This window comes from Globicephala melas, chromosome 9 (genome assembly GCF_963455315.2).
Source record: "Globicephala melas chromosome 9, mGloMel1.2, whole genome shotgun sequence".
NCBI lineage: Eukaryota > Metazoa > Chordata > Mammalia > Artiodactyla > Delphinidae > Globicephala > Globicephala melas.
In genome coordinates this window covers 98,054,899-98,078,153 of record NC_083322.1, presented here as the reverse complement: position 1 = coordinate 98,078,153, position 23,255 = coordinate 98,054,899, and the positions used below count along the sequence as shown (strand labels likewise).

General features: G+C 56.1%; 1 protein-coding gene across 4 annotated transcripts in view; it reads left to right on the top strand.

Annotated features, from left to right (window-relative positions):
- The window catches only part of TNS3 (tensin 3), a 332,998-nt gene that overhangs the window by 225,777 nt on the left and 83,966 nt on the right, over positions 1-23,255 (top strand). For all 4 annotated transcript variants that reach the window (XM_060304905.1, XM_030871279.2, XM_030871276.2 and 1 more), the window contains exons 14-16: positions 10,510-10,639; positions 10,979-11,044; positions 11,975-12,079. In XM_060304905.1, the coding sequence (XP_060160888.1) occupies positions 10,510-10,639; positions 10,979-11,044; positions 11,975-12,079 (301 nt within the window). The remainder of the gene's footprint in view (positions 1-10,509; positions 10,640-10,978; positions 11,045-11,974; positions 12,080-23,255) is intronic.

Below are 23,255 nucleotides of genomic sequence, written 5' to 3'. Positions count from 1 at the left end.
AAGGAACAGATCAATTGGTAGAGCCGCTTGCTGTGTGCACCCTTGAAATTACAGTCCTAGCTCAGCCACTGCGCTTCCCAGGGTTCCAGTTACCTGAGCACGGTGTGCAATCTCAACATGACCTAGGCCTTCCAGGGCTGGGCATAGACATAAAATGTTTTTTTATCGTTAGTGGCCTAGATGGGAAATACAGCTAGTGTATTGCAGCTTGGTTTATGACTGAAACAGTGATTTCTCCAGATAGTTTTGATTCTTGGGGCAGAAGCAACACCCTGCTCTGTTCCACCTTCGCCTTTTTTCTATCTTGAATATAAAAAAGTGCATGCATCTAAAAAAAGAGAAATTTGTCTGAAATCAGGAAAACCTTTAAGGCACGTGCGTGCTTCCCGCGGGCACAGAATAGCTCTCCTGGAATCTGTTTGAGCCCCAGGACACCCCATGACAAGAAGATAAGATGGTTCACAAGTTGGCTTTTTATTGATTTAAGTGGCTCGTCCAGTGTTGTTGAGGAGTCTCGTTAACTTCTCCTAATATTTTGGGTTTTCCACCCTTTCTTCGTGGTTGGTGCACTCCCGCCTTGCCCCATCCTGCGTTCTCAGGAAGGTTCTCAAAGGTAAAGATCCCGGGCACATTCACAGCTGACGCCCCCTTGGCGGGCTCCCCAGGGGGCGCCCCTTCCACCTCCAGGCCTCAGGGGTCTGTGTCCAGAGAGGCACCTGCAGGCCCAGAAGGCGCATGAGGGGGAAGAAGAAGCAGACCAACCGCAAGACGGCTCTGTTTCCAAGTCAGCACGTTGAGCACTTTACAGTCATGGTCTTTCACCCTCTCCTCGACCTTGAGATGGAAGAGCCAGTATCCCGTTTCATGGGTGGGAGAGCCGAGGCGCAGGGTGGTTGCTACGTTTCCACGAGCCTGTTTTCTCAGCCACGGTGTTGCGCTGCCCCGAGGGAGGAGGGCTTGGGGCTGGGTTCTCTTTCCTGGCTCTGCACAGCAGCTCGTGGCCTCCCCATCTCTGTGGTTAGGAGAGAGGGGAGGGACGGGGCAGGGGAGGGACGCCCCTACTCTTGTGCTCCTCTACCCAGCATGCAGCCCTGGCCGAGTCTCCTTGGACCTCCCGGGATTGTTGGGCAAAGGGCTGAGCACTTATTGGGCCCCTGCTGTGTGCCGGGCGCCAGCCAGGGCTTTACCTGGCTGTGACTTTTGTCGCTCACCAGCTCTGTCCTCTGGGTCTAGTTTTCCTCCTTTAAAAAGGAGTCCAAGAGACCCAGAGCGTCTGCGAGAGGGCGGAGCTGCTGCTGGGACGTGCGCCCGGCTGGGCATTGCCCCTGGTCTGGGAGAGGGCTTGGAGTCGGCATGGCCAGGCTGGGTGCTCCCTGGGGTCCGTGATGAGTAGTCGGCCGGGTCCCTTCGTGATGACCCGAGGGAGGGGCTCCCCCTCCAAGAAAGAGCACCTGATTGCGGGCTGGTGGCTGCAGGGTCTTCCCGAGGCAGCAGGAGGTTGCCAGCCCAGAGGCCGGTGGTGGCGAGTCACCTCATCTGCCCCGGATCCCTGCGCCCCTCCCTCCTCCGTCCTCCTTCCTTCCCTCCTCCTCCTTCCCTCCCTCCCACTGTCTCTTCCCTCCCTGCTTCCTTTCGTACTGTTATTTGTCCAGAGGTCCCATTTTGAGCTTTCGGAACGTCTGAGTTGGGCCCTAGCACAGGAAGGAAGGGAGGGACGCAGGGACGTCTATGTCCCAAAGGAGCCTGGCGGGGGAAGTGGACGTCTCGCGGCCGGGACATCCAGAGAGCGCCGCAGCGTGGGTCCTGCTGGCTGGGGCCGGCGGCCGGGGGTCCAGCCGGAAGCGCCCTCAGAGGTGTGCGTGAGGCCCTGGGCAGGGGGTGCAGCAGTTCCCAGGCCTTGAGGATGACCTTGTGGGAATTACTTGTCCCGGGAGGTTGAAGCCAGATCGTGCAGGACTTGGATTTTGCCGTCTTCTTTTGGGAAACGTGGTGTTAGCAGAGCTCTTTTCTGTGTCCTGAAAATGCCCTGAATCACCCCTTGAGAGTAACCCTTATAGGACTGTGACTTAGAGAGGTAGTGAGAACGCGGGGGAGAAAGCCCTTGGTCTCGAGTGGAAGGAAGGAAGCCCTGCAGCTACGTACAAGCGACAGCAGACTGGGAGCTGCAGGCCCAACAGGGGCATCACGCAGCCTGGCAGGCTTGGGTCCCACGCCTGGGCTCCCAGCAGGTCTACGGCTTAAGGGGACTGGGTGGCCTCAGACGGGTCTTGTCCACGCTCGAGCCCCCTTCTGCTGCATGAGTACCGTAGGCGAGCGTCGTGGGGATGAGATGAGCTGGGGCAGCCGGCGGGGGGTGAGGGCCTCGCGCTGTGACCGAGGGCCCACTGAGGCTTGGCCTGGGGGTGGCCACCACCTCCCCGTGCCCCCGGGCGATCGCCTGACGCGCCTCACTGCTGTCCTAGGCCCACGTCGGCACCGCCGCCTGCGAGCAGGGCGCCTACCTGAGTATCACGTGCACCCAGCTTCATCTGGGATGTGGTCGGAGCAGGCGGGTGGGGTCGTTCTGAGGGGACCCAGGTGGGTGGTTGCCGTTTGGCCCTGGGGAGCTGGGAAGCGGGGCTGGGGGAGGAGGCGCTGGCAGACATGCTTGGACCCCGCGGTGTCCGCCAGCCGGTGCCGCTGCAGGCGCTGGGAGCCGTCTCCCGGCACACGGTGAGCTTGTCGAAGCCGGCCCTGCTGCAGCAGGGAGGCACTGGCCTGGGAGTTTGGGATGCGGTCGCCTGCACCGTCTGCAGATGAAAGATGGTGCCTCTGGGCACCCATGGCCACGTGAAAGGCGCCTGTCGCCGCGTGTGCTCAGCCCTTGGCTCTTTTCAGGTATATTGGTAAGTGGCTTCGAGCCAGTGGCCCAATGGGACTCGCCCTTCCCTGTGCCTGCTTTGCTACTTCTCTGCGGGAAGTCCGCAAGTGTGATTATCAGGCCCTGCTCGAAAAGCTTCCCTTCCAGCGGACACGTGTGCGTCTGCTCGGTGCTGAGCGGCACATCCTGAAGCAGCAGCTGCAGGTGAAGGCGTCGGGCCAGCGAGGGTTCAGGGAGCACCTGCCCGAGACCTCTGGAGGCGCGCGAGGCCCGGGTGGGGAGGGTGAAGGGCGGACATCGGTGTGGCTAGGGGGCCGTCGGCCTAGAGCCGTCAGAGTGGGTGGACCTCTCCTCCTCGTACAGCGCTGGGAGGGGCCCTCACGGTCACGGGGGCACAGAGGTGGGGTGCGGCACAGGCCCAAGTGGGAGCAATGGCAAGAAGGCTGGTGTGGGCCTCAGCACGTGGGCTGCAGCCCTCCTCGGAGGTTCTGGGGAGGAAGAACTGGCCTCTCTCTGCCTGGCGATCAGGCCTTTCCTCCCCTGTGGGCACCCCTGCCTCTGCCTGCCCGCTTTCCTGGCCAGGTTTTGGCAAAGGATGGTTTGCGCACCCTCTCTCCTCCCTCCGGCCGCATCCCAGGGACCGCATCCCCGTGGCCGTCTCTGTGGCACTGCCTGTCACGTGGACCCTTTCTCTTTGTGGAGCCCCTCTGCCGGTTCCCCTCCGGCTCCTGGCGGGTCTCCGCGCTGCTGTCCTCTGGGCATCCGTCTCCCCCGAGTGCTGGTCCTCTTGGCCCCGTGTCTCTCTCGCTGGGCCCACGCTGTCTCTTCTCCACTTCTGCCTTCGGTCCTCGGGCCTCAGGTTCAGCCCTTGGTACCCGCCAGCCCCCTGGCCTCCATTCTGCTGCTTTCTAGGACCGTCCCCACCGGTTCCCCAGACTCCGCGTGGGAGCTTCGTCCTGGCGTCCCCTGGCTCCACTTCTCTCGTCAGTCGTGCAGATCCTCTCCCCACATGGATCCTGAATCCCTGAGCCCTGGCCCTCACAGCGTGACCCCGTCTGAGCACGGCGTTCCGCAGCCGTGGCCCAGCATCCTCCCCGCGGGGGGAGGAGAGGGTCCAGGCTCCCGTATGTGGCATAGGATCCCCTGGGTGTCCTGCGCCCTCAATCACTTAGCCCCAGAGATCCCGTATTATCTGGTTTGTTCTGCACACGGCCCCATGGCCCTTTCCTCTGGGTCTTGCTAATGCCTCGCACCCGTGTCACCCACATCAGGCACGACTGGGGCACACGGCTGTGCCCTCCCTGAGGCCGTGTTTGATGATGCGTCATGGCTGGGTACCTCGTCTGCCTCCCTAGTGGGTGCCCAGCCCTTGAGGCAGGCGGCTGACTGGTCCCAGCCTCTCCCGAGCCAGTAATTGTGCTCCTCAGGGGTGGCGGCTCACGCTTGCTGGGAGCCAGGAGGGGACCCTGTGCCCAGTGTGCCATCGTCCCCAGCTTACTGCCCAGAGCCGCCCCTGAAGCGGGAGTCCCTGGGCAAGTCCACACCCCAGCAAGAACTGCAAGCTGCCTCTTGCGTGAGGGGACAGCCGGCTGCATGAGCCCTGAGCGATGCTGCAGGAACCCGAGAGGGCTGGCATTCAGGTGTCCTGTCGCCATGGGGTCTCTTGAGGGGAATGTTCTGGGCCGTGAAGTCACCCTGTGAACTTTTGCTTTCGTTGGAAAGGCCGGCAAATAGGGATCTCTTCACAGGAAATGCTTAACTTGATAAAACCATCCCCTTCCTGCACCATGTTCTTAACATGGAGTATTTTCGGACTGAATTATTATTTGATTTATACTTCCTGTGTTTACAGTTCATTTTTGTACACTCTGCACTTATTTTTTGCAACGTTATCAGATGGGAGAAGGACGATGTGGGTTACAGCTGGACATGGGTAATTTTCCATCGCACAGGGTAATTTTTCCTTGCACCATTCGTGGAAATGATGACCTAGGAGGTTTAGTTTAGCTATTGATCTCTAAGAAGTCTCAAAGTAGCTCTAGCCTCTTGTATTCGTTTCCCAGGGCTGTCATGACAAAGTACCACAGACTGGGTGGCTTAAACAATAGACATTTCTCACTGTCCTGGAGACTGGAAGTCTGAGATCAAGGTGTCAGAGGGCTGGTACCTCCCGAGGCTTCTCTCCTTGGTATGTAGATGGCTGTCTTCTCCCTGTGTCTTCACATCATCTTCCCTCATGTGTGTGTGTGTGTGTGTGTGTGTGTGTGTGTGTGTGTGTGTGTGTTGTGTCTGTGTCCTGATCTCCCCAGTCAGATTGGATTAGGGCCCACCTATATAACCCTACTTTACCTTAACCACCTTTAAGACTTCACCATATGAATTCTGGGGGCACAGAATTCAGCCCGTAATACCTGTGTCCATTGAATAAACCCATTCTAGAATAAACCTATTCTAGTAAGGTTAATAGTGAAATCAGGTACCAGTGGTTCTCCGGCACCTTAGGCTCTGATTTGTCATTCGTTCTCTCGTTCATTCCCCACAGCGTGTGTCCTGAACAGGTAACATGGTGGATGTGAACGGGAATCACACACAGGTCCTACTTCCAAGAGTTTAGTTTCCAGTTGTTGAGTGAGATGAGCTGGCAGATCACTCTCTGCAAGTAGGCTTTGGTGTGTGCGCGAGTGCCCAGAGGCAGGATCTGAAGGTCCACGGGTGGGAGAGAGGATTCCAGTGTGTCCGAGGAGGAGAGTCTCTGAGGCCGTGCTGTCCAGCCTGGAGGACGGGCCCAGGGCATCCCCACACTCAGACCATAATCTCTGGGGGACGCATCATGCTGCATGATCTGTGGGCTCCTTGGAATCCCAGGGCTGTTGGTTCAACCTGAAAATGACCTCAGGGATCAACACAGGGAAGTAGCTGGGCGGCAGAACGTTCCTTGGTGTTTGCCGAGCTTCCTGGGGAGCAGCGTGAGCTGTCTCCCCTCCTGCTGTGCAGGTTGGCTCTGGTTTCCAGAGTCTCTAGGCGGGAGAAGCCCCTGGGCGCAGATGAGCTGTGGGAGACCCCTGCACTGCGGTTTGCCCTGTCCTTCAGTTTTAGGGAGTCATCGCTTGGTGCGCACCTCTGCGAACCCAGTGGGCGTTCCTTCAGTGGAGAAAGCTGCAGATGGGGAATGTCTCAGGGCCTTTTCTGTGTAAAGGTTCAAATGTGTAGGCGGTTTAATTTCTCATCAAGAATTTGGCAATGATTGTGACTTGGACAGAATCCTAAGCTGCAGAGAATGCTTTGATAGGCTGCCCACCCCCCCAGCGGCAGAGGGCTCGGCTGGGCTGGCGTCTGCAGAGCCTGCCTCTGCTCTGCAAAGTGGAAGGGAGCTCCCAGGGAAGGTTGACACTTTGCTCACCATCCTGTGAGGCGGAATGTTCTCCTTTGATTTTTTTTTCCCCTCCTTGATTTTGGTAGATGTCAGCCTCCTACACAGATAAACCTGCCTCTTTCCTCATGAGGGATTCTGCATTGAGACTGGTTAACAGAGGTAACAGGGGTCCCGTTTACAAGAAGTAAGGCCTCGTGAGCTCTTTGGGTTGAGAATGCTACGTGGGAAAGTGGAGGGGGCTCCGTCTGTCATTCCTTCGACTTGGGGGCCCTGGTGACACCCACCCGCTGTCCAGCTTTGCCTGGACACTGCCGGCACCTTCCCACTGCACACCTGACCCGCCCGTCTTTGCGATGTGCTTGCACCGAGGGTCAGATTTTCGAGTCCACCCCAGAACTTCTAAAGGGCAGAGCCTCAGGTGTTCAGTAAACATGCTTCTGTCGGGTGGGAGGGCAGAGGCGTTGGAGAGCACAGCCGTGTCATTATGTAACCTCGCTAAGGAATTCGCATGGGCCGCAGGCCCGTCAGGAGCCTGGCTGTGGTCCAGAGCCCTGATGGGCTTGTAAACACTTTCCCAGCCACATGCCTCGTCTTGCCGCCTCTGCTTGTGCAAACCCCGTGGCCACTTACGTTCTGTCCTTGTGGGGCGGGGCTCCGTGACCTGGCTCCAGCGACCCGGCTCCTAAACAGAGGGGCCCTTTCTCAAGGAGCCATTGCAAACAAACAGCACCTGAGTGTATTGTTTCTCGCTAAGGGCACTTACGTAAGATCAGGGAAGATGAAGGCGTCCGCAGGCCCCTCTGGATTTGCTCCCGCGGGGGTCGTTAAAGGACTGCTGTTGTGCCGTATTGTCCTGGGACCTGCTGTGTGTACATCCTTCCCCGTCGCTGTGCCGTGGGTCTCCTGGACCTGGATCGGGCCTGCTCCGTTCTGCATCTCAGCCCAGTGGATCTACTTGTGTTTTCCTTCACAGCCAGTACTACTGACCTACTAACGGTTTAGGAAGTGAGTTTCAGCCTTGCCGCCCCCTGCAATCATTTTCACCTCCAAGTGAAATCAGGGTTAGTGCTGGCGCTGGATACTGCAGGTGTTTTGACTTAGGTAGGCAGCCGTCCAGCTTATTAAACCTTTAAGCCTGTGTGGTTGTAGCATCGTCTTCGAGCACGCACATTCCTTGACGCCTGTGTAGACAGCCGCCGGGGCCGCCGGCAAAGCGGGTTGAAATTGTTGTTTCAAATGCAGATACTCTAAGATCCAAAGGCAGAGGATTGATGTGCTCTTAGAAACTCTCTGGGGAGATCTAGGTAAACAGAACTGCTAAGCTGGAGGGATGAAGGGGGTATTACAGACCTCAATCTCTAATTGGTGCAAAATGTGACCAATACTTCCTACCTTAAAAGGCGCATGTTGGGCACTACTTGAAGCAAAATGCTGACGGTCCTGTCCGTGGAGTGCTAGGAGCCTGATTCTGGTCTCTGGTCACTGATGCTAAGAAGATTTATTGGTGCGGATGACGCATCGTTGCTGGCTCTGCAGGGGGTGCCAGAGGCCCCCGGGCGGGGCTCCTGCTGGGTGGGTCCGTCTCCTTTCCAGCTGGAGCCGCCAGGACCCCATGTGACCGAGACGTCTGCGGTTTTCTGTGCCTTCAGGAGACAGTGGGGGTCATTCTTGAGGTGGCCAGGAGGACTGGAGGGGATGGCGGGTACCGTCCTGAGCAGTGGGAAGAGAAGTCCATGGTGAAACAACGGGCGGGCGTGTGGGAGGCTCAGGTCTCCGCCAGCGAGGGCTGTCAGGAGGCCCCGGAACCCCTCGGCGAGGGCACGTGTGCGCAGAGGGCGGCTGCTCTGCGGCAGTGGGATGCCCCTCTGTTCCGCCCACCCTGAGCCCTTGTCGTGTGAAAAACTGGGAGTCTTTGGCCACTAGAGTCGTGCTGGGCCTGGGGAGGTGCCGGTGCCCCAGAATGATTGGGAGCTAGCAGCCTAGGGAGGGTGAACCCGTTTGCTGTCCCTCCCGTGCCCCAGGGCGTGTGGTGACCTCTGCCTTCCCCTGCCCGGTGCCTGGAGTGGGCTGGGATTTGTGTGTGTGTGCGTGCACGCGCGTGTGTGTGTCTGCTGTGATGAGTGATGGTGAGACCAGAGGAGGGGAGCCCACAGAACGTCTTGCGTTCTGGGGAAGGTGGGAGCCGGGCCCGGGGGCTCTTGGTTGGCATGAGCTGCCGTCAAGAGCTGTCTGCAAGATGAACCCTTTAACTCAGAGCAGGAGAAGGTGTTCCTGTAAGGGAGCTGTCGCTGGGCCTTCTGCGCTGCCCGAGGCTGCGTATGCCTCTACCCAGCGCCTGCGACGCCCCCGTGTCCACCTGGGGCCAGCATGGGGGAGCTGCCAGCTCTGTGCAGCGTGACCCCGTGGGCTGGCCTGGGGCTGCTTCCCTCAGTGGATGTCAGCTTCTGGAGGCCTTGCTGGGTTACTTTACAGCCTCAGTTCCCCTCAGTATCGATAAAGATTTAAGGGCCAGACTGGTGTGCGCCTGAAACTCTCTTTCCTTTTCTCCAGTCTTCTCCCCTTTTTCCCTCGTACTTCCAAGGTACCAGTGGAAAAAGGCAAACGGGGGGGGTGGTCCATCACCCCACAGAGATGGGCACGTCCTCTGCGTGGGAGGCTCCACCGCAGCACGTGTGGGACCTCTGCTGAGCGGTCAGCGCGGTCAGTGTGGGGTGAGGGCCTTGGAGGGGTGAGGATGCGGGTAGCACACTCTGGAAGGAAGGCTGAGAGGACAGCCTTTGAGGGGGCCTTGCTGAGGATCCAGAGACCCCAGACGGGGCGGGAGAGGACTTGCGGCCGGCGATCCATTTGCTGTTGGAAAGCAAATTGAAGGCTTCACGCTTCTGCAGAATTCTCGTTGGCCGGTTCCCTGGCCAGGGGCCGGAGGCCAGGCCTGAGTCTCGATCCCCACCGGCCGCGTGTGCACAGGCCGCCTGGCACCTCCCGCCTCGTCAGTGCTCAGCTCGTGTGTGTCAACGTGAAACACTCCCCTGACGGTCTGTTTACATTTTTTCATCAGACTGTCTCCTTGTAGATAGCACAAAGGTAGACGACCTCTGGGTCCACCCTAAGGGGCACAGTTCCTGACATGCTGGCCGCGGCTCCTTGGGCCTTTATTTTTTCTCTCGACTGGTGGTTTCACTGGTGAAGGTTATAGACCGGTCACCTGAGGCATCCTCCCGCATCGCTGGTCTGGACGGTCAGTGACCTTGCACAGAATCGTTGAAGCTCGGCTTTTTCCGAGCAGAGTCTCTCTTGTGAGCATGGCTGCCTCTGAGATCCCTGCACCTCCAGGCTCCCCTCCTCCCAGGCACGCTCAGTGCACGGAGTGGCCACCTCTGCTGAGTGTCTGAGGGCAAGATCCAGCCTGCTTCTGGTCTTGGACCCCTGGTGGCCCTAGAAAGGAGCCCTGCCCTGCCATGGGAGGGAGGAAGGGTCCCCTCTCCTGCAGCACGCCACCCCGCCATGACCTTCGAGCCCTCCTCGTGGTCAGCGCCGTCCACAGACCCCTCAGGCAGGGGCAGGGAGGCCCCCGTGTAAAGGTGGGAAACGACGCCAGGGCCCCTCCCCTGCCCACCCTTCCCTGCCACGTGCCAGGAAGGGGTGCTTCCACCCTCCGTAGCAGCACAGTCACTCCAGGGGCCTGAGCTGCTCCCAGGGACCTAGGACCACGGAGCCACAGCCTGAGTTCAAATCACATCCCTGGTGATTCTGGAGACTGGTCTCAAGTGGCCCTTCAGGATGTCTGGACAACCCAGCAGTGGAATTTCAATTCCAAGGCCTCTCTCCCTTTCCCCTTCCCTTCCTCTCCCTTCTCCCCATCTCTCTCTCTCTCTCTGAATTATAGCACGCAACATAAATATTGTGCGTAGTCCAGAAAGTGGTGACCACCTCCTCCTTTCATGAGAACAGAAAGGCTTTAAGGTGAAACATGGGGAGTTTAGATGAAACGAGGAGGAAGAGGCCACGGAATTTCATTCCTCAGCTGTCTTCCAAAGTAGAGGTGTGGGCCGTCTGAGGACGGAGGACTGTGGGATTCCTGTCCTGTTGGAACAGCGCAGGTGTCCTCCGGAAGGACCAAAGCCGCGGTGACGTTTGCAGCCCGTCTCCTGGGTTGGGAGCTGCTGGCGGCTGCGCGCACTCCCAGCCCCTCCTGGAAGGGAGCGGCCTGTGCACCCCCCGACAAGCGCCCTCCGCGGGCACGGGCTCCCCTGAGGACACACCCTCTTTACCCCAGGTCAAGTGCTACCACAAGAAGTACCGCTCGGCCACCCGAGACGTCATTTTCCGCCTGCAGTTTCACACCGGGGCTGTTCAGGGCTATGGACTTGTGTTTGCAAAGGAGGATTTGGACAACGCCAGCAAAGGTGAGGTCCCTGCCCCGAGTCCAGACTGTGGGTGTGGGGAGTGGACCCTCGGCGGGCGACCCCCGGCGGCCTCACGTGTTTCTTTCACTGTTCTCCCCCGCTCCACCCGTAAGTCAACCTATTGACAAAATCATTACCAGTCTCACAAGAGACTGGCAACTGACCCAACAAAGAAAAATTTCTAGAGAAACGGTGAAACTACTGATACTTCCTCTGTCATTGGTGCTCTGTTGGAGATTTGGGAAAGGTGTTTTCCTGGTTGGAATATGAGGACAAAATTCATCCACCTTTTCCCGTCTCATTGTCTCCAAATTTGTTGACATAAGATTTCTTTTTTAGATGACCGTTTTCCTGATAATGGGAAGATTGAGTTAGTCTTCTCAGCCACTCCTGAGAAGATTCAAGGTGGGTAGAATGCAGAATGCTGCAACCAGGGGGCAGGATGCTGTCCTGGCTGGGTGGTGCCTAGGCTGGGGCCTCTGTCTGGCTTCCCACCTCTGCACATAATTGGAAATATAATATATTTTAAAAAATAGTAGGATATTAGACAGTGGGAGGGCATTGCCTTAGAGACAGTAGGGCCCAGGTGGGTCAATAAGACCCCAGAGGTGGTGTGACTCACCCAAGGAAGGGCCCAACCTTAGGACCGGGGCTGTGTCTTGATGCCCTGTTTACTTCTCCCTCAACAAACAGCGACATGTTTTTACAGAGGATTAGAAGTATAGTAGACTGCAAATATTCATGAGCAAAACAGACTCTCTCCTTTCTTCTAAGGATACATTTAAAGAGAAATCAGTCCCTTTGTCGTGGAGGCAAATGGTTCATTTCCATCACCAAGGTCCATACTCGTGAAAGTTTTAATTCAGTTTTTAATAGCTGTGGAAAAGAAGCACCCTACTTCTGTGCCCAGTGCCATAAATTTAGGTGTGAACTATTAAATGCAAGGCTGTGGGGTAAGAACCCTCCTGACATCCTCAGAATGATCAGGGAGCCTCGAGGGAGGGCCCAAACCTGCCCCTTCCGTCCACCTGCCCTGAGGCCGATCCTCTGGGTCCTTGACCTGCCAAGCCATCCGGGTGATCCCTTAGTGCAGAGACAGCGCCCAGAGCCCCGCACCCAGTGGGATGGAGGACCGATGTTCGTCTTTCCTTTCTGCCAAGTGGTGTTCACTGTTGTTCAGTTCATCCCAAACAGTGCACAGCAGCTCTGATGACTGGAGGGCTTGTGGGAGGGGGCTGGGCTTGGACACTTAGGCTTCTCTGCCTCATCGCTGGCAGATGCCCAGAGGCACCGGCTTCTCTCTAACTAACTTACCCCCATCCCACCGCCCTGCAGGGTGTGAGCATTTGCAAAACGACCACGGGGTGATTGTGGACTTCAACACGGCAGACCCGCTGATCCGCTGGGACTCGTACGAGAACCTGAGTGCAGACGGTGAAGGTGAGTCTGGTTACCTTGTGTCAGTTACCAGAGAAGAGGGCCCAGAAAAAGCAGCCTGTTCACGTTTAGATCAGAAATCTCCTTGTAGTCTGCTTGGAGGCTGGGAACCCTGCCGTCCGGGACCCCTGCCGTTGTGAGTCTGAGGGCACTCGTGGGAATCAGGCTTGGTTTTATTTCTGTTTGCTCATTACTCTGGTGTCCTGGTTGTATGGCTGCATCATTTAATCTCTGTTTTTGTGAGTCTGTCTCTCTCAAACATATTCTCTCTTTGCCACGGGATATGCAGTTTGGGTCACAAGTATCATGAAGGAGGAAAGGAATGGAGGGGGGCATCTGCCAGGTTTATAGAAAGAAGCCCCTGGAGGCTGATTTCAAAGAAGAGGGATCAGTCTTCTTCTAGGCACTTGAGAACACTGGCCTTTCGTCTTTTTCAACCACCAATTGAGAACAGACCTGATTTGGGAGAGAAAAATCAAAACATTTTTGTCCAGTTACTTTCATCCAGACATTAAATAGCTAAAAGCAAGTCTTGTGGAGGTAACTCCGCCAGTGCCCATCTTTGTGCATCTCTGGGCTCGCAGGGACCGGCGGCTGGGGATGTCTGCGGTCCACGCCAGGGGGCGTGAGGCTCCTCTACTTGTCCACCGGGGATGTCTGGGCTCGTGTCAGTATTTTTGCGATGCAGACCCTTCTGCTGTCTAGAGGTGAAGCCCGCGTCACTATCGTACTTCAGGCGCGGTTTCTAAATGCCGTCTGTGTGTTTCACGGCAGGGGTGGCCCCTGTCTGGTTTCATCACCTGACTGCTCCCTTGGAGCCCCTGTCAAGCATCCGCACATACCTCTAAGCACTGTTCCAGTGCCTGGTACACCCACCACACTGCACTCCATCAGAGGGAGCTCTTGATTTTTTTTCTTAGACCTCTCGAATCTACTTTTTTTCAAAATTGAGGTATACTGTTTTGTTTTGTTTTTTTGCGGTACGCGGGCCTCTCACTGTTGTGGCCTCTCCCGTTGCGGAGCACAGGCTCCGGACGCGCAGGCTCAGCGTCCATGGCTCACGGGCCCAGCCGCTCCGCGGCATGTGGGATCTTCCTGGACCGGGGCACAAACCTGTGTCCCCTGCATCGGCAGGCGGACTCTCAACCACTGCGCCACCAGGGAAGCCAAAATTGAGGTATACTTGATGTACAATGTTATGTAGGTTACAGGTGTACGACGTAGTGATTTGCAATTTGAAAGGTTATACTCCATTTCTAGTTATTATAGAATATTGGCTCTATTCCCTGTGCTGTGCAATACATCCTGTAGCTTACTTATTTTATACATAGTAGTTTGTACCCCTTAATACCCTACCCCGATCTGGCCTCTCCTCAATTGCACTTGATCTCGGTGGAACTCACGTGGCATTCCGAGTTCTCGTGGTCGTTAAGTGCTGCCTCTGTGGCCCCTGCTGCCAAGGCCCTGCAGCCCCTCGCATAGCCACCTTCCAGGAAGCAGACACAGCTTCCGTCACATGGAAACATTACCCTTCCTGAAGTTCCCTCCCTTCCCCCAGCTCTCCAGGGCTCCTCGGTGAGGCTGACCTGCATCGGCGAACTCATTCCTGATGCCCTTAGCTCTCACCTGGAGCTGCAGCCCCTTGCTTGGGTCCCTGGAGGAAGGCGCAGCTGGGCCCCCAGACCTGCAAAGGCGGGGCCCTTGGCCGGCAGGAAACAGAGTCTCAGCCATGCTTCCATCAGGGCAAAACTCTCCAGGGTTTGGTAGCCTGTGGAACCGTGTCTTTTGGCTAGAAAATGATGCTGCAGCCCTCTTCTGTCTGCACTTCCATCCCTAGTCCCTACTGATTGAAAAAAAAAAAAAAAACCCAAAAACACACGCAAGCTGTATTTATCTTTGGAAATCCCTGCTGTCCTGGAATGGACCCTCCACGGTGGCCTTCTGTCAGGGACCTTGACCCCCCTGTTATGTCTGAGTGAGGATGTGGACAAGTGATTCCAAGTGTCCTGTCTTCATTGTGGAGAGTCACTCCTCTGCTCCTGGCTCTGTGGCCCTGGCGGGGCGATGGGGGTCCCGCTCCCCCATCAGCATTTCGTGGGGCGCTATTTCAAGGAGAGAGGTGTTGGAAGGGGTGAGGGCAGACAGCGGGGCAGCCTGCCGGAGCCTCTCCTATGCCATTTTATTTAATCCACATCGAACCTGTGACCCATTTTAGAGATAAAGGGGGCAGTTCCCAAGAGAAATCAAAAGCTAGACATTGGTGAGGGGTCCTGGTAGCCATTCGGGGTGGTGTACTCTTGGTGATCACGGGTGAAGCTGAGTGAGTTGTCGTGTGTTCGAGATCACGCAGGACAGAGACCGTGGAAACGAGACTCAAGTCTGGGCCTGTTTGACCCCACTGCTATTTGGTGCAAACCTCATCCTTCCAGCTGAAAACCTGCTGGTCCCTGGGCCAGGGTGAGGCCTGCAGACAGCATAATCCCCTCTAGACAGTTTGAAGAGAAAAGATATATTTCTAGAGCACTGGGTGGCGAGCTTCTGGACAGATGTGACTGTCTACCCCAGTGGGCTTGACCATCTCTGGGCGCTGCCCTCGGTGCCCCGGCTGCACGGTGAGCCGTCTGCTCGGGGCCCAGGAAATGGAGTTGAGCTGCGTTGGGCGGCCCCACTTGCGTCGGGTGACAGGACAGGGCAGCGAGCGCTGTTCTGTCTAAAGACCCCTTACCGACTCTATATTGGTGGTTCATTAATATTGAACTCCTGGCTGGCAGCCCTGTAACTCATGCCTGAGCAGAGCTGATCTACACCCGTGTTTCCTCCATAAGGCACCTCATGGCCTCCGGCTCTGTGGAACAGCGCTTCAGCGCTTTGCTGGGGGGCCACTGTAAATAGAAAAAGCACCGACAAAGTGCACGGAAATGCAAAAAGTGTGGCATGAAATAGGCCTGGAGCAGGCCACTTTATGGTGTGAGAGCTGAAAGGAGAAGGCAGGGGTCCCTTTGTTCCACCACAGCTACGAGCCTGTGTGTGGGACCCGGGAAACTTCTACCACTCTGTGCATGTCAGTGAGTGACCACGAAAATGCTGTGTGTATTGATTTGAGGGTTACAAGTAAGGAATTCTTAGTGAGCAGGTGAATTTTCAGATATGGAATCACGAATGATGGGGACTGGCTGTACTTACTGTTTCTGTTCCTTTTGTCCCTCCCGCGGGGCTAAGTCCTCTGCGCCCAGGGACCACAACCGGCCCGTCCCAGGGAGGTCTAAGCGTCACAGCTCTGCCCCAGCTGCCTGGGTTTGTTTTCCTGCCTCTCTGCCTGTGCTGTGTGGCCTTGGACAAGTTACTGTGTCCTTTCCTCCTCTGCGCGGTGGGAATAGTGTAGCTCCAGAGCTGCTGAGAGGATGCAGTGAAATGGTCAGCACGAGGCACTGAGCACATCCTTCAGATGACGGGGTCCTATAAACAGTGTGATCACTTCCTCTGAAGCCCAGAGATTGATGGAGACCCTGGTCTAACATGAGGTCGGTGAAGGTGTGTGGCACCCTGAGATGTGGGAGAAGCACGTGTCTGTCTTTCCCTGCACGGTCAGGTGGCAGCACAGCATGGCGACACCAAGTGGGGCCTTGCTCTCGGCTCTGGTGACTTTCCTGTTCCACCCAGAAAACCTTTCTGTTCCCGTCTCTCATCTTGGTGCTGACGCTGCTCAACGATGAATGTCGCTGCTGCTACAACTTCTCGTGGCACAGAGCGCGTTGCGCCAGCAGGCTGTGATGGCTGGGGGGGTGCCCACCGCACCGCACGGGTCCCTGGACTCGGGGTGCCACGCCCAGAGGCAGTGTTGAGCCCCCGCTGGAGGCCGGGAGTGACTCAGGATCCCAGCAAAGCAAGTGCGCACAGCCCCGCCCCTCTCTCCCACGAGGGCTGCGGCTCTGGGGCTGCTCTCCTGCTCTTTCTGTCTCGCTCCACAAGGCACGTGCTTGTCTGAAATGGCCTATTTTAATTAGATCATCCTAGAGATAACCCCAGCTCTGGGAGTTCTTTTCTATTCTACATATATTTGCCCTTTTTCACGCGTCTCAGATTTCCTTAGGGGCTGCCGTGTTTCTGATGCTGTGTTGAGCTCAGGGAGAGAAAATAAGCAGACATACCTATGTGTGTATTTGTGTATGTATGTGTGCATATGTGTGTGTGCATATGTGTGTGTGTGCATATGTGTGTGTGTATATGTGAGTGTGTATATATGTATGTATAGATGTATGCGTGTGCATATATATGTGTATATATGTGTATGTGTTTAACATACATGGTGTGTATGTGTGTTCGTGTGTACATATGTGTGTTTATGTGTACATGTGTGGATGTGTATGTGTGCGCAAGTGTGTGTATGTGTACCTTTCTCTCTGTCTACCTCAGCAGTGGCCATAAGATGCCCCATGTGCCTTGGGAGGACTAGGTACCAGGAATTAGGGAAGTATGGAAGAGAAGCAGCTGCTCAACCTGTGTATTCGAGGGAGGTGCAGGAAGAAGATGGCTCTTGTAGGCAGGGGTGCGGGAAGGGGGCGTGGGGGAGCCCGGCGTGTACCTGCCTCATTGCAGGCATGCTGCAGGAGGCGGCAGGCGCTGGGTGAAGGGCGGTGTCAGGGCCCGGACAGGAGGGCAGCAGTGAAGAGGCTTCTGGAGGCCCTGGACTCGGGTGTGGCTCTGGGTGGGCAGTAGGCCGTTTCCCATTTAGGAGGTAGATGACTAAGATTCTCCGCCAGATTCAACTCAGGGGTTGGGGCAGGGAAGCTTCCAGAACAGCCCACGGTTGGGCGTGAAGCCTTGCTGTGCCCCCCTTTCCTCTGTTCCTGGCTTTAACCAATGAATGAGTTTCTGGCCACCGGTAAAACTCGTGGATCCAAGGTTGCATAGACGGGGGCCACCGTCCCCCAGGTTTTGGTTCTGCTACTTCAAGCTGCTACCTTATAAACATCCTGTAGTCAGACTCGGCCTCCCAGGTGACCACAGTTGTCCCAGAGCTTCATGGGGGCTGGTTGCAGGAAAGGGAGACTTAGATTTCTCACCACCTTCACAGTAAGACGCAGTCCTCTCACTCTCCCAGGCAGGACGCTCTGCAGAGCCTGCGGCAGTTGGCCTGCTGACAAGTTGGGTCAGGAAGTGGCTGGCCACGGGTGTGTGCAGAGTTAGAAGTACCAGGTCCATTTGTGACATTTAGGTGTTGCCATTTTGAACGTGGATTTGAAAGCATTTCTTCCCAGAAGTTGTGGTTGGGTGTTGAGATTTGGAAAAGCAAAGCAAGCTTTGGTGACTTAGCAGAAGGAGGGTCCACTGGAACCTGGGGGATTGGACCTTAGGTCCTGGATCTGTTCTCTGTCCAAGGCCAGGCTCCCCGCTGGCAGACTGGGAACGCTGCTGGCTGAGCTTCCAGAACGTAGGGGCTGCCTCATCAGTGTACATGTGTGTATGTGTGTGTGTGCGCACGTGTGTGTATGTGTCATCAGTGTCTGGCCACGGCCACCACTCACTGAATGCCTCCACTCTCTGTATCCAGACTGAGAAGAATTTGCTTAGATCCTGCGCCCAGCCAGGCTTTTCCGAGCATGGCTTGCTTTGACGGAGCAGAGTGACGGCGTTGACCCAGCCCACGCTGTGTCAAATGCTGATGGCATTTGCGTGTAGATGGATGAGGTGGGCCTCTCACTCAGACCTCAGCAAGCACCCTCCTTGTGCTCTCTTGATTTATAGCCTCTGACCCCCTGGCCTTGCCAGGTCCCCTTCCAGGTGTGAACCCCTGACCCAGAGTTAATCCTCCCCTGATAAGGGGTTTCAGGCAGCGGTTGGGATGGAGGGCCGTGGCTTCATCTTATCTGAAATACAAGAGTCTCACCATCTGTGCTAAGAACCGTAAAGTCCTTCGGGCGTTAGCGTTTTGAAATGGACTGGATCCTGTCAGAAGAGTTAAGTGCGATGTCAGAAGCTGGTAATGAGTCATGACCGGCCCTGAGCTGCCATCTCAGAATCCATTGCTTTTCTAGCCCAAGTGGTGTCAGAGAGATCGACTCAGAATTCATGTCGTCCTGGACGAGTTTGCATGAAGTAGCCCGTGTCAGTCTCCCGGGCATGGCTAGAAGCATTAAGTAGCGTTACCCCAGGACAGACCGTGAACAGAGGCACTGAGAGCTGGCTTGACTTCACTGGGGTCCTTGGCCCCCAACTTGCCCCCATCCCTGTGGGACCCACCGCAGGAGCGAGCGTGTCCTGTGGGACCCACCACAGGAGCGAGCGTGTCCTGTGGGACCCACTGCAGGAGCGAGCGTGTCCTGTGGGACCTACCACAGGAGCGAGTGTGTCCTGTGCTCTGGGGCAGGGTTCTGAAAGGCAGGTGGCTGTTGACCTGCCTGCAGCTCCAGTACCTCCCTAGACTCCAGCCAAGTGCATGTTTTTCCCGCTCTCACTTTTTCCTCCTGCCCTTTATGACTGGCGTCGGCATCGCTCCTGCCCTTCGATGCTGCACCTGCTGTAGCAGCAGGCACCCGGGGATCCCCGCCCGTGCCCTGCATCCCGTCTCTGGAGCACTCTGTCACTGGCGCCCTGCCTTGGGGACCAGCGGCTGGGGGGTTCTCTGAGAGATGAAACTAGAAGTGGGCCCGACCCCCTGGTTTCCCTAAAACCCCAAGTCACACAACTTGTACATGAGAGTGAACTCAGAGCGTGTGTACGTGTGGCGTGGGGAGGGGTTTGTTTCCTGTCCCCTTGTTTAAAAGCTCTTGCAGACCCACTTTTACCAGATTGCACCTCAGTCGAGCCCCTCCCGGCCGCTTCCCTCCCGGCCTGGACAGTGGCACGTTGGCTGGGTGAGTTAAGCTCAGATCCAATCTGGTGAATTTCCTTCTGTGTCCTCCGTGGGGAGAACTTCCTCAATAACGGGCAGGACTGCAGCCTTCCCTGCAGAGCCTGCTGGTGCATTTCTGCCAAGACAGGGCTCAGGCATTTTGGCAATGTCACCAATACGGGAATGACTCCAGACTTGAAGTGTTTGACCACCAGAAGCAAAAGCCTGAGAGAGAAAGGGGCTGAGCTGCACGTAAGCGTCCTCCTCCCAGCACGTGCACGCATCCCCTCCTTCCGTCTCGTGCCTGATGTGGTTGCAGTGTCACCCTGCCTCCCATCTCTTCAGACTTACCGAATGGAGGGGGTGGGCTTTCAGATCCCACGGATGTGACTTTATCACACGCTCCCTTTGGAAAGGGCTGCAAATTGGAGCGGACCCAGGGGTCCTCAAGAGGGAAAAGTTCCCCATGAATTAAGGGAAAAGGGAGGTGTTTTGTAAGAAGGGGCAGCTGGGAAAATCCTTTATTTTGTCTCTGTAGAGACAGTTATCACGCGCCTATTCCTTTTAAATAAATGGGTCTCTGCCATTTATTGGGATGCTCTCTTGGCGACGGTATTGATGGTGGCAATGAGGGTGTTCCTGGGGTCAGACTCTATGTCCTGTAGCTCTAGGAGTCCAAGCAGGTACTTCAGGAGGGGCTGGAGGGAAAGCATGGGCTTCCAGAGGGAAAGGAGTTTTGGAAGGAGTGGGGCGGGGGCAGAGGTACCTCTTCCGGCCTCGTGGTGGGCAGCTGTCCCTCTGGGGCCTGGGGCCGGGTCTGGCCAGGCAACTGTCACCACTTTCTAATTCCAGGACATTTCTGTCAGCCCCAAATGAAAGCCCGTGCCCACTGGCAGTCACTCCCCAGTCCTTCTCTTCCAGCCCCAGGTGACCTAGTCTTCCTTCTCTGTGAATTTCCCTCGTCTGGACATTTCACACAGTGTGTGGCTTTTTGTGACAGGTGTCTTTCACGTTGCCTGATGATTTGAGCGTTCATTCATTATGTTTCGGTACTTCCCTCCTTTTTCATGGCCGAATAATGTTCCAAAGTGTGGCTAGACCCCCTCGTGTTGATTCATTCATCAGCAGGTGGGCATGAGGGATACTTCCACCTTTTGGCTATTGTGATTAATGCTGCTGTGAGCCTTCTTGTACATGTTCTGACCTCGGGCTGTTCTTATACTGCCAATGTTTCCTACTACTTTGTGAAATTTCCACTTCTTTTAGTCCCAGTTGGTTTTCCTTTTCTGGATATTTCTTCTGTCTTTATGGGTCTTACACCAGGAATGACACTGAACGTTCTGCGGGTCTCCTGTCCCACTTTGCCGACTCCTCCCAGGAACGTTCGGGAACCCACCAAGTCTTCTTCCGTATCAGTTAGGTCACCCCACGCACAAAATTCTACCTCTGTAGCTTTGAAAGGTTTGAGGCCTTTCAGAAACACTGGGCCACAGGGCTCCCTTTTGGCCACACATCAGCAGCGTGTCACAAGACCATGTTGTTTCAGGAGAGGTTGACACTAACAGCCTGAATGGGCTCTGTGTGATGGAAACCCACAGGTGGGAGCGGAGGAAACATGACGGTGTTTTGGGCGCGAGTAGCCGCACAACTGCCAAGATCTGAAGGTCACACTGGTGCCGGTTGCCATGCATTCACGGAGGCTGTCGTGGTGCATTTGTGAAGCTGCCGTCAACATGAGGAAAACCCACCCTGCGCCCCACGCAGTAGAAAATGAGCCACACGAAAGGCCAGGCTTCTTCTGACACACAGCTAGTCACGCAGCTTCGTTCTGTTAGAAATGGAGAAAAGAGACCACTGGCCAGGGTACGGCTGTTTCTGTCTCTTCCTCATTGTCGGTACCTTATTCTATGTTTTCTTCACACGATTGTCAGCTTTGGGATGCAGACGTGCTGCAACGCGGCCAGGCCCCATTTTTCTCAGTCCTCAAAGCAGATCTTTCAGATTTCCGTTTCTAACGTCTTTTCTTTTGATGTGAATTCTTTGACGCAAAGTATTGTGTGATCAGTTAGTCACTTCCTTTATTGCAGTGACCGTGTTATTTGCAGAGTGGGCACAATGATGTCAGTTCCCTCGACAGGAACGGGGGTTGGTCAGGACCCTTTGCCACACACCAAACTGAATAGGCCTTCTTGCACAAGCAGTGCATTGTGTTCCGCAATAAAAGAGACGCTTTCTCCTGAGCACAGGTGTAACTGTGCCTTGGTGGCCGTTTGGGGGGGTTTGTTGGGGAAATCTGTGTCTGGGACCTGCTGGCTCTGTCCCGTGTCCCCCCTCAGGCTGACTGGGTGGTGACGTCTGTGAAGGTTCCAGTTGTGCTGTGGGATCCTGGAGGCAGCAGAACGGCTTTGCTTGTTTGCTCTGGTGTCTTAGGTTCATTTAAGACTCGCAGCGTTTGGCTGTGCTGTGACCCACATGCGATCAAAGCACAGAGGGAAACCGTTCGCTGAAGCCCACCTAAGTTGCACAGAAAGAGGCCTGAGGTGCAGAGGTGCTGCTGGGCAGCACGTGGAGGTCTGGGTGTGCAAGGAATCCCCGAAAGATAGGCCGTGTGCAGTTAACACTGACAGTGAACTTGGCCACATCGAGCTTGAAAGAGAGACGCAGCCCCAGGAGATGGAGGGTGTAAAGGCAAAGACTTCCTGGCAGATATGCCGAAGAAAGCAAGCGATGCTGAAACTGTGCTTTGTAAACCCGGGCAGCTTGGTGCTGGCTCTGCACGTCAGCTTGTCAGCCCGGGAGGCTTGGAAGGGAACGCTGGTCCCGCTGGGTGGCTCTCGAATAGAAGCCTTTTCCCCGCCTCCTGAGCCTCCAGGGTTCAAATTTCACTAAACCTGATTGCAGGAAACCCCGCCCTCGTGTTTACATTGCACTGGCCTTTTTGGGTGGAACCAAAGTCCTTTTCTTAGCTAACAAGATCTTCCACCTTCCACTACCTAGAGAGGGAGGCTGGGTCCCTGCGGGGGACACATGCCCCCATCCCGGAATGCTGCGTTCTGGGGTTGAAGGCTTTCTTCAGGGCCCAACAGATGTGGGCTGAACAAGCCGCAGGGCTGTCTGGAAGGAAGGTGAGCAGGGAGCATGTGTGTGCGCGCGTGTGCACGGCTTCTGCTAGGCTGCAGAGACCCTCAGTTGAGACCAGAGAGTTGCCAGCCAGAAAAAGTACCAGAGGGATAGGATGGCGCTCCCGGGAGAGGAGAGGGTGTTCGTTGGTGAGGAACGAGCTGAACAGCAGTTTTAACCTGGCAAGAGGGGAGGCCAGGGAGGCCTCCGGGAAGACTGTTTGCAGTTTAGAGGAGTCTTAGCTGCTTCTGCCCTTGGAGATTCAGCGATGGTTTGAAGTGGGGTTTATGTGCAGAAGCTCGTGGCCGGCTCTGCGGCTGGCTGGCCCAGGTGGCCTCTGAGTGGGGCCGCAGGACCTCCTGTTTTCACTGGAGTGCCTGGAAGGGAATCGGCGGCCAAGATAAGCGCCCTCAACAGGATGGCCCGAGCTGGGGTGTTGGTTGGACAGGAGAGGGGCCCCCTTAGGAGTGGTCCTGCCAGCATCGTGTCTGGGGCATGGTCACTGCGGCCGGGACGTGCCTGCTGCCTCCCCACTGTGAAGCCCAACGCTCCTTTATCACAGCATTCCAGGCCTCGCCCAGGGGACCGCCAGGAGCGCTTGGAATCGGTGTGGCTCCAGCTTCCCAGGTGCTGGGCCCTGACATTGGCGCGTCCCTTCCTGGACAGCCCTGTGCCTCTCTGGCTGGAACGCCCCCCCTCCTGCTCTCACTGTTTTTTTCAAGAATTTACAGCCTGCCTCGGTTTTAGAAAACATTTACACAGAGCTCGACTTGGCTCCAGAGGGAGCGGTTTCCATCTGCCCTCCTGGCAGGCCAGGTGCCACTTCCCCGCCTGGCATTCAGTGGGGTAGTTTTGGGTTCGGGGGTTCGGGCAGGCGTTTGCTCACAAGGTATGAGGATAGCGTATCCAGAGAAGCTCCGTGCTCTGTGGAGTTATTTCTGGAACTCGGCCTGAGGAGGGGCTTGGGCCAGGCTCTCACACCCCTGGGGTTCCTAGCAGCTAATCACCATCTTCTGCCTTTTTGTTTAGGGGTAAAAGGCACATTTCACCTCCCCTGTGACGTATCAGTCACCGTCTGTGCTGTTGTAGGCTAAAGGTAATATTCTCAGAGGCCCCAGTGTGGCCATCCTTTCTTAGCCCTCGATAGTTTTGGAATAGGAACTAATTCAGTGCAAACACAGGGTAGTCTCATTGACTTGGTGAGATGACAAGGACTCCGCTGAGAGG